An 11,245-nucleotide genomic window follows, 5' to 3' on the forward strand; every position below is an offset into this window, starting at 1 on the left:
AGGAGGCTGAAGCATGAGAACAGCTTGAACCCAGGAGGCAGAGGTTCCAAGGAAGCCAAGATGGCGCCACTGCACTCCAGCCTGGGCAACAGAGCAAGACTCTGTCTCAAAAAATAAAAATAAATAAAATACAATATGTCAATCATCCAAGATAAATTTGCTAGCTAAATGTCAAATGCAAAAGTCTGACGCCACTTCCAAAGTTTCCCTTTCTACACCTATAAAATTACATGTTAAATCAGAAAATGTGGAATTTTTTTTTTTGAGATGGAGTTTCGCTCTTATTGCCCAGGCTGGAGTGCAATGGCACGATCTCAGCTCACAGCAACCTCCACCTCCCAGGTTCAAGCCATTCTCCAGCCCCAGCCTCCAGAGTAGATGGGATTACAGGCATGCGCCACCACACCCGGCTAATGTTGTATTTTTAGTAGAGACGGGGTTTCTCCATGTTGGTCAGGCTGGTCTCAAACTCGGGACCTCAGGTGATCCTCCTGCCTCGGCCTCCCAAAGTACTGGGATTACAGGCATGAGCCACCGGCTAGAAAATGTGGAATTTTTATGCTATGGTCATATTTGGGAAATAGGTTACAGGCCACAAAAACATTATCTGCTTGACATGACCACTTCCACAGTATACAAAAGAACAGAGGCCGGGCATGGGGGCTCACACCTGTAATCCCAGCACTTTGGGAGGCTGAGGCAGGCGGATCACTTGAGGACAGGAGTTCAAGACCAGCCTGGCCAACATGGTGAAACCCCATCTCTCCTAAAAATACAAAAATTAGCCAGGCGTGGTGGCGCACACCTAAGTTCCAGCTACTCGGGAGGCTGAGGCAGGAGAGTCGCTTCAACCTGGGAGGCGGAGGTTGCAGGGAGCTGAGATCGCACCACTGCACTCCAGCCTGGGAGCCTGGGAGACAGAGTGAGACTCTGTCTCAGGAAAAAAAACACACACACACACAAAAAACAAAAGTAACAGAGACTTAGAGTAATTATGGCATTTTATCAGTCTGAGACATATACTTTTTTTTCACTTTTTAAGATCTGTGGAATCTGACTCTATCTTATAATCAATGAATAATACATTACTGTTTTCCTAAATGGAAGGTATTTGCAAAGAGGAATTGTGTTTGCTTCTGTTAGTCACTTGGGGGCACTATCAACCTGAGACCACTTTACATTTTCCACTTAAGGGCTTTTTGTATCACAACTATAATTTGAATTCAGACTACAAAACTGTGTAAATACTGGCTTGTGGTTTAGATTTTCACTTTTTTTTTTTTTTTTTTTTTTAAATCCCTCCCTCCACCAAGTGCCAAGGTTAACACATGCAGGGTTTTTTGCTGTCCCTTTCTGCATAGCAAGTTCTTTCTCATTTACCTCTACACTGACCCTTTGGTGTCCCAGATGTATATGAAATGCCCCATCTTGAGTATTTTTCTTAATAGGCCATAAAACAGTGATGTACCTTACAATTGATAGCATTACATTTTCAATGAAATGTGATGACTTGCCTAAGGTCACAGACACTTGAGATCCCAGGGGAGAGATTAAACCCAAGTTTAACTCTAAATCTCATGCTTATTCTAAATGACCATGCTGCCTTCAAGAGACTTAATTTATAAACATTTTAAAGTTTTTCATTTTTAGACCTTTTAATTCAATTATAACAGAATAAATATAACACAGCCACACATACATACATATACCCCTCCCCAATCACTGGCATCACTATGTAAATCTGATCCTTTAAAGTCAAACACAAGACTCACATGAATTTCGAACTTCCAGCCACTCACTGCTTCATCTGTAAGGATTTTAGTGAATGATATTGTTAGCCCATCTCGGAAAAATCGCTGACATGCTTCACTTTTAACATCAAGGCCTAAGGAAAAGTGAGAAAAATTAATGCAAACAAAATATTTATCTGATTGTTTTTACATTGTCCAATATACAATAAAAGGTAATAAATGAAAACTTCACCGACAGCTAACAAATACTTAATTGCATAACAGTAGATTGACCGAGTAATATTAACACTAACTGAAAAATGTTACAAATTATGGCACTAGCCTTAAACACAAAATGGTGATCAGCAGCACCATGAGAAGAGGCAAATTTAAATAGAATTTTGCTCCCTGAAAATAAGTCTTCGAACTTAAAAACATTTCCCAATTTTTAAAATCTTATTTTGTTCATAAATCATTCATTTAGCATCAATATCCTTATATTATTCTGCGTTTGATCAAATAAAATGAATTATATCTTGTCTTCCTTATTAGCCTATCTCAGTGTCTCTGTTTCTTTACATCTTTGCTTAATTTCACCTCATTTTAGAAAGGCAACAGACCAATGTGCTTCCAAACAAAGAAAATCTGTAACTCTTAATGACAAAATAAAAACTATTCGATTTGTATAGAAAGTATTATTTGATGGATAGTACAAAAGAGATGGTAATTTAAACTTTTTTTTTTTTTTTTTTTTTTTTTTGAGACGGAGTCTCGCTCTGTCGCCCGGGCTGGAGTGCAGTGGCCGGATCTCAGCTCACTGCAAGCTCTGCCTCCCGGGTTTACGCCATTCTCCTGCCTCAGCCTCCCAAGTAGCTGGGACTACAGGCAGCCGCCAACTCACCCGGCTAGTTTTTTTGTATTTTTCAGTAGAGACGGGGTTTCACTGTGTTAGCCAGGATGGTCTTGATCTCCTGACCTCGTGATCCACCCGTCTCGGCCTCCCAAAGTGCTGGGATTACAGGCTTGAGCCACCGCGCCCGGCTAATTTAAACTTTTAAAAATTTGGAACTTGTTAAAAATAACTGCGGTCTCAGAAAAAAAAATACGGTGGAGGGAGGAATACACGTCCACTGAATGTAAATGCTATTAAATGAAATACCATTAATCAGTGTTTACCCATCATTTTACAGTCAAGACTTAGAACATGCTTAGCACAGAAGTCTTCCAAAATTTGCTGATATGCCCAAAAGAAAGAAAATCAGTATATTGAAGCGATATCTGCACTACTATGTTTGATGCAGCACTGGTCACAATAGCCAAGATTTTGAACCAACCTAAGTATTAATGGACGAATGGATAAAGGAAATGTGGTACATATACACAATGGAGTATTATTCAGCCATTAAAAAAAAAGGGATCCTGTCATTTCCAACAACATGGATGCAACAAAAGGTCACCATGGTAAGTGAAATAAGCCAAGCACAGAAAGACAAACATCACATGTTCTCACTCATTTGTGGGATCTAAAAATCAAACAACTGAACTCACGGATGTAGAGAATAGCAGGATGGTTAATGGGTACAAAAAATAGAATAAGACCTAGTTACTTGTTAGCACCAAACAGGGAGTACGGTAAAAAAATAATTTAATTGTACATTTTAAAATAACTAGAAGAGTATAATTGGATTGTTTGAAACACAAAGGATAAATGCTTGAGGTAATGGATACTCTTATCTATCCTGATGTGATTATTACGCTTTGTATGCCTGTATCAAAATATCTCATTACCCCAAAATATATACACCTACTATATACCCATAAAAAGTAAACATTTTTAAAATAAAAAAGATATTTTCTTTAAAAAATTTTGATGAATTGGTGAATAAACGCGTAAAAGAACAAAAAATTTTGAGTGGTGAAAACAACTGTAACCTGTCCATGTGTTATATTTTCACTTTGGTATACTTCTACAGGATTAATGAGGCATAAGGACACGTTCTTTAAACAAAAGAGGGGAATTATTATAAATCAAACTTTCTCTTGCCATGGAGTTGTACTTAAACATGTTAATTTTGACAATAATCAATTTCAATTGTGATAGTGCCTATTGTTAACTATAACATATCCATAGCCATCCTATTTCAGAAAATGAAATGTTACTGCTTTTTAATCTGCAGTATCTTAAAAGATGAATTGAAAATTATTACAATAGTAGTCCTCTGTTAGATAACTCAACTGCACCTAAAGTAGACCAAAGACATTGGGGTGAAAAAAAAAAAAGATTAATTCCAGCATTAAACTTTTTCTTCTGGACAACTGAGTAAAAACACCAGATTTCCTTTTGTTGGTTTAACAAAAACAGACCTCATCTTTCAATTCTCTAAGAGAAAAATCACACCTTTCCTGTGTATTAAAAAAAAAAAAAAAATTGGCTGGGTACAGTAGCTCATGCCTGCAATCCCAGCACTTTGGAAGGCCGAGGTGGGAGGATCGCTTGAACCCAGGACTTCAAGACCAGCCTGGGGAACCAGTCTGTCTCTACCAAAAAAAAAAAAGAGGAAAAAGAGATTAGTTGGGCGCGTGGCTCATGCCTTACAATCCCAGCACTTTGGGAGGCCAAGGCGGGTGGATCACCTGAGGTCAGGAGTTCGACACCAGCCTGGCCAACATGGTGAAACTCTGTCTCTACTAAGAATACAAAAATCAGCCGGGTACGGTGGTGGGCGCCTGTAATCCCACCTACTTGGGAGGCCGAGGCAGGAGAATCGCTTGAACCCAGGAGGTGGAGGTTGCAGTGAGCCAAGATCACACCACTGCACTCTAGGCCTGGGCAACAAGAACGAAATTCCATCTCAAAAAAAAAAAAAATTAGTGGGCATGATGGTGCATGCCTGTGTCCCACTCAGGAGGCTGAGGTGGGAGGACTGCTTGAGCCCAGGAGATAGAGACTGCAGTGAGCTGTGATCACATCACCACACTCCAGCCTGGGTGACAAAGGAAGACCCAATCTTACAAACATGTAAGCAAGATAGTTTATTTTAAAAGTACAATATTAACGAAATGGTAATTTTTACCTAAAGGATTATGAATGAAGATTTTACTAGGTACAAAGAGCCACACATTCTAATTCACTGTCATTTTAGTAAAGCAGTCAAAGAGCAAGTGTAAATAATTTGTAGACTTACACAGTACATATTTTGAGGACAGAAATGACTCAAGATAAATTACAAGGGGGGCAGGGGGCAGATATGTCTGGAGTCCATCATACCATCCATCATTTATAGGGTACTTAATTGTAAAATGTTCTTCTGTATATTATTTCCCATAACAGATAAGACCCTCAATTAAATGGAGGAAAACAAATCCATTTCACCCGCTTTTGGGATAAAGTAAAAGCACATATAGTAGCATACATTATAGAAAGCATAAAAACATACAACTTACCTTTTTTACTAAGATCAATAGCAGCTTCTAAAAGCACTTCTAATTCCCCTTTTGGCAAAACTGGAACCACCCATCGAGGCCTAAAAGTTTTATAAAATAAAACATGCTTAATGGTTGTACACTAAAAGAGGCACTACAAATGAGCTACTAATTATAATTATCTTGCTATGAAAATATTTAATATTAAAATAATATTAAAATATTAAGACAAGGTTGGCAGAATATCTGCTTTGTGGGAGTAAGCACCATCTGTTGTCTCTACAAATTTTTACAGGTACTGTCAAAAGATACAGCAATAAGAGAGGGAAGAAAACTAAATTATCTTGATAACTTAAGATATAAAACTATTATAACAATCAAATATTAACTAATTAGGTATCAGGGATATTTTTGTTAAAATTCACAGGGAAGTGCTCTTTCGGGAATCAGATCAAAGGAGACATGATAAACCTCTTTGTTGCACCGCCCCCACTCCTCCTGCTTTTTTTTGTGTGGTAAGAGACAGGGTCACCCAGAAGTGGTGGCTCACACCTGTAATCCCAGCACTTTGGGAGGCCAAGGCAGGCGGATCACCTGACATCAGGCATTCGAGACCAGCCTGGCCAACATGGTGAAACCCCATCTGTACTAAAAATACAAAAATTAGCCAGGCATGGTGGCACATGCCTGTAATCTCAGCTACTCAGGAGGCTGAGGCAGAAGAATCACTTGAACCTGGGAGGCGGAGGTTGCAGTGAGCCAAGATCGTGCCACTCCACTACAGCCTGGGCAACAGAGAGACTCTGTCTCAAAAAGAAGAAAAGAGATCGAGACCATCCTGGCCAACATGGTGAAACCCCGTCTCTACTGAAAACACAAAAATTAGCTGGGCATGGTGGCGCACTCCTGTAGTCCCAGCTACTCAGGAGGCTGAGGCAGGAGAACCGCTTGAACCGAGGCGGCGGAGGTTGCAGTGAGCCGAGATCACACCACTGCACTCCAGTCTGGTGGGAGAGTGAGACTCCGTCTCAAAAAAAAAAAAATCATTTATATTTTTCTCCCCACTGAGAACTTCCTAATAATATGCAACTTCAGCCTAAGAAGTATTTTACTACCAATCACCAACCACCAGACAAGTATGGAAAAGCAACAAACAATACAACCTTCTGCTGTGGTATCACTGCTATAGAGAATGGTCAGGGACCACCATTAAACATAATTATATACCATTACTATAGACACCTGCCAGAATCACACAATGTATTCTTGTAAATATATAATTAAAAACAATGGATATTAATAGGAAAAATATTCAAGATAAATGAAAGCAAGTTACAAAATTATAGTAAGAATCCTGTATTTATAGAAAAATCAATTCATATATGATAGTAAACACAAAGGCAATCTGGAGAATGTACTAATTGTTTTTTTTTTTTTTTTTTTTTTTTTTTGAGACGGAGTCTTGCTCTGTCACCCAGGCTGGAGTGCAGTGGCCGGAACTCAGCTCACTGCAAGCTCCGCCTCCCGGGTTCACGCCATTCTCCTGCCTCAGCCTCCCGAGTAGCTGGGACTACAGGCACCCGCCACCTCGCCCGGCTAGTTTTTTGTAATTTTTAGTAGAGATGGGGTTTCACCGTGTTAGCCAGGATGGTCTCGATCTCCTGACCTCGTGATCCGCCCGTCTCGGCCTCCCAAAGTGCTGGGATTACAGGCTTGAGCCACCGCGCCCGGCCTATGTACTAATTGTTAACAGTAATTTTCGGCAGGAATATGTGTATGTAAGGGGGAAAAGTACAGAGAAGTTTACCTACATAAAATATTTCTGTTTAACAATGCATACTCATTATTTATGTATTTAGATTTCTTTTTTTAATGCAAAGGATTTTTTTTTTTTTTTTTTTTTTTTTTGAGACAGAGTCTGGCTCTGTCGCCCAGGCTGGAGTGCAGTGGCCAGATCTCAGCTCACTGCAAGCTCCTCCTCTTGGGTTCACGCCATTCTCCTGCCTCAGCCTCCCGAGTAACTGGGACTACAGGCGCCCGCCACCTCGCCCGGCTAGTTTTTTGTATTTTTTAGTAGAGACGGGGTTTCACCGTGTTAGCCAGGATGGTCTCGATCTCCTGACCTCGTGATCCTCCCGTCTCGGCCTCCCAAAGTGCTGGGATTACAGGCTTGAGCCACCGCGCCCGGCCATGCAAAGGATTTTTATTTCCTCTCACATTATGCATTTAATAGTGTTGACTTATTTTTAGAAAATGAAATTAAAAAAAAAAAACAACAACTCAGTAAAGCAAGTGCCTTTAAGAACATGTGTTTTCATTACTTTCCTTTTGGGTAGTGAGGGGGAAATGTGTCACACCTTCCTGGCACTCACTTGTTGAGCCCACAGTCAAGACCACAGTCATATGGGATTCTTTGATGTGCTCTTCCCTAGCCTCTTGAAATCTTTTTCTTCCTCTGCACAAAAGCTTAAAGCTTCACTCTCTTGGAGTTTTCCTCTAAATAATCAAAGTGTGTGGGGGTGGGATAGGGTGGTTGTTTGTACTACAAGTGTGAAAAATTATATTCTGAACTGTTCCCTGAGATGAAGACCAAAAAAAGGAAACATCTAGGATGGTTAAATGGCTCAAACTAGTCAAGAGTTCACTAGGATCAGGTTCTGAGGAACTCAATGTCCTCATGACCTGATTTACCGCACGCCATCCCAAAATTATGAAAGTCATCCAGCAACCAAGAGACCAATGAGAAAAAAACTTCATAAACTCTCCAAGAGGGAAACTGAACATACAATTTTACTTCAGAAACAAACTAAGCAGGGTCATCATCATTAATGTGAAAATTTTACTAACACTGTCACTCCCTTTCATTTATTAAATCCATTAAGAATCATGGGTTATAAAGCACTTGGCAGTGACGAAGCTGTAAAGACTATTAAGGAGGCAGTGGGGGTTACTTTCCTGTCTGCTCTCTTTCTTCTGTGTTACACACCAACTCACCTGTTGATCATGTCATCCAACTTGGCCAAGTCAGTATGTGGAAATGCAGGTTCCTCATCTTCAAGCTGTGGTGGGGCATCACCTTGACCTTGCTCATCTGGGGGAGTTGCCGGGGAATTTTCATTGGAAGAATCAGGCGATGAAGTCTTAATTAAAAATTAAATATTCCACATTTAAGTTTCTATAACATATGTAAAATAGTAATCCAAACACCAACACAGACAAGCATTGCAGATTTTAAAATTCAGTAAATAGCCCTACATATCCATGGGTTCTGCATCTGCAAAGTCAACCAACAACCTTGGATCAAAAATATCCAGGAAAAATTGAATATGTGCTGAATATGTACAAACTTTTTTGCTTGTCATGATTCCCCAAACAATACAGCATAATAACGATTTATACAGCATCTACACTATATTAGGCATCATAAGTAATCTAGAGATTATGTGAAGTATATACAGAAAGATGTACATGAGTTATATTCAAATACTAAACCATTTTATATCAGGGACTTGAGCATACACCAATTTTGCTATCCAAGTGGTAAGAGGTCCTGGAACCAATCTTCCATGAATACTAAGGGACAACTGTATTGTAAATTTTTACAAAAGATAAAATAATTGAAAGTTTATGATGTTTCAGGCCATCTCTGTACTACTGTGCTTTAAAATAATTTCATTTAATCCTCAACAACCTAATGAAGTATGCTACTGCCATTTAATAGATGAAAAAAACTCAGACAATAAGTAGCCCAAGATCACACAACTCAAATTCTACACTCAGGATTTGAATCAAAGTCTAAATAGTTTGCGTTCTTAATCATAATGTGTACTGCCTCTCTGCTTACATTTCCCATTATGTGAGCCATGACAGAAATTATTCTACAAATATGATACATCTCATTTTACACATTATAATTTATAACTTCTACTTTTTTTTATTTGAAGGGAGGAAAACGTAATTATTCCATAATTTCCCTACACCCAAACTATTACTCAAACAACAATTATTTAGAAGTTCATGATTATGGTTCTTAAATAAGTAACATCACTTTCAACTAATGTGGCTATTTTTCACTTCTTTTATTCCTCATTTTTAGCATGTCTTTCTCTCCCCCCTGCTTTAGCAGTGCATAATATTTTCACAACTAAGTGAATGAACTTTTATGACCTTCACTCTTAATTCAGAAAGCAAGTGGTATCTTCCCTTTCAAAATGAAACTAACCTAAATTTTAAACTGATTTTTACTCATGTGTTCTTGAATTTTCTATTCACTGTAGGCTGATGGCCCTTTAAGAGAAAGGGGCCCCTCGCCCTAACACTCAAGCACCTATTGAACAGTAAAATAAAGAGTTGCATAATAAGCACTTGCACGAAGACAGATGAGTTTACCAGCATTAATATGCTTTACTTACAAAGTTTATACATGAACTCATATGGTCAATTAGTAACTAAATGGTGAACTTCTACTTAAGATGGAGAACACTGTGCAGGTGCCCACAGGGCTGGTCTCAAGGCAAAGGAAACTACAGCACAGAAGTCAAGTGTTACAAGTCCAACAAAAATGTCTGATGTGAAGTATGTAACTTTGGAAGCCTGCTTTATTATTTTTTAACTCCTTTCCCCCTGACATAGTTTATACATGCTTATAGAAAATAGAAAATATAAAAAATAAAATTTAAAACACCTGTAATTCCACACCTATAAACACCACCGATATTTATTTCCTTGTAATCTTTAAGAGTAAATAAAAACTGTCCATATATATGTTCAATAAAACTGGAATTATACTTAAGTCTGTGTCCTTTTCCATTCAATGTATCTAGGTATTCAATATTTTTGATCATTAGAAATCTTAAAAAAAATTAATGGCCAGATAATATTGCATGAATTAAACAAAATTAAGGAGACATTTAGTATTTGGTATTTTTTACTGCTAACAAACATAAACATAGCTGTAATGAATGTTCTCATATATAAACCTTTGTGTTGAACTTCAACTTTTCCTTAGGATAGGATCCTGGATATATAATTACTAGAACAGTATAAACAATTTCTTTGAAGGCCACTGACATATACTGCCAAATTTCATTCCAGAAAATCTGCACCCTCCCAGCAACCGCATCCAAAAGTGTTCATCCCACAGTGCCTCTGCCAAGGCTGTTTCATTTCTCGAGTTTTACTACATACTAAAGCCTAAAATTCTCTAAGAGAATTTTTTTAAAGGCATGCTTAAAAAAATTTAAGTGAAAAATCTGATTTTAGAAATTCCCTTGATGCCAGCACATAAAAAGCATATCCAAAAAGTGAGCCCTAAATTGAACAGTGATTAACACTTTGGTTGCTGCTTCTTGGTACAACCGTGTCAGATCTTGTAAAATAAAATCCTAACATTAATAAGTAGAGAAAAACAAAATGTTAGGGTGAGGGATAATGTAATTTGTTTCATTCCTTTGTTATTTTAAATTACCAGTCATCTTAAAAAATGTAAAGTTTTTAGAAGAAAAGGAACACAATGTAGACATAGAATATTAGGTTGAATATCACAAACCCAAGAGCTCTAAAAATCATCAAGCACACCTTAAAATAAGAGTAAGGTTAAATAAATGGTTTGATTTTTGTCTAAAGCCATGCAAATCAGAAACATTGCAAAAGAGGTTAGAATTTCATGGACAATGCAGGTATAAAATGGAAAAGAAAGAGGGAAAGATATTGGAACTCTAACTACTAGCTTCTGGTTTAAAATTAGAAATCTTTGGCATCCAACTCAAACCTCTGACTACGCTTTTAAAAACCTGAATACGGCCGGGCGCGGTGGCTCAAGCCTGTAATCCCAGCACTTTGGGAGGCCGAGATGGGCGGATCACGAGGTCAGGAGATCGAGACCATCCTGGCTAACACGGTGAAACCCCATCTCTACTAAGAAATACAAAAAATAGCTGGGCGAGGTGGCGGGCGCCTGTAGTCCCAGCTACTCGGGAGGCTGAGGCAGGAGAATGGCGTGAACCCAGGAGGCGGAGCTTGCAGTGAGCTGAGATCCGGCCACTACACTCCAGCCTGGGCTACAGAGCGAGACTCCGTCTCAAAAAAAAAAA

The 11,245-nt window shown here is 38.7% G+C and overlaps 1 protein-coding gene across 2 annotated transcripts in view; it reads right to left on the minus strand.

Annotated features, from left to right (window-relative positions):
• The window catches only part of USP9X (ubiquitin specific peptidase 9 X-linked), a 149,686-nt gene that overhangs the window by 98,761 nt on the left and 39,680 nt on the right, over positions 1-11,245 (minus strand). For both annotated transcript variants that reach the window (XM_025371684.1, XM_025371685.1), the window contains exons 3-5: positions 8,148-8,293; positions 5,175-5,254; positions 1,773-1,885 (exon numbers count right to left, since the gene is read on the minus strand). In XM_025371684.1, coding sequence (XP_025227469.1) covers positions 1,773-1,885; positions 5,175-5,254; positions 8,148-8,293 — 339 coding nt within the window. The remainder of the gene's footprint in view (positions 1-1,772; positions 1,886-5,174; positions 5,255-8,147; positions 8,294-11,245) is intronic.

Source organism: Theropithecus gelada, chromosome X, assembly GCF_003255815.1.
Source record: "Theropithecus gelada isolate Dixy chromosome X, Tgel_1.0, whole genome shotgun sequence".
In the NCBI taxonomy this organism is placed as follows: domain Eukaryota; kingdom Metazoa; phylum Chordata; class Mammalia; order Primates; family Cercopithecidae; genus Theropithecus; species Theropithecus gelada.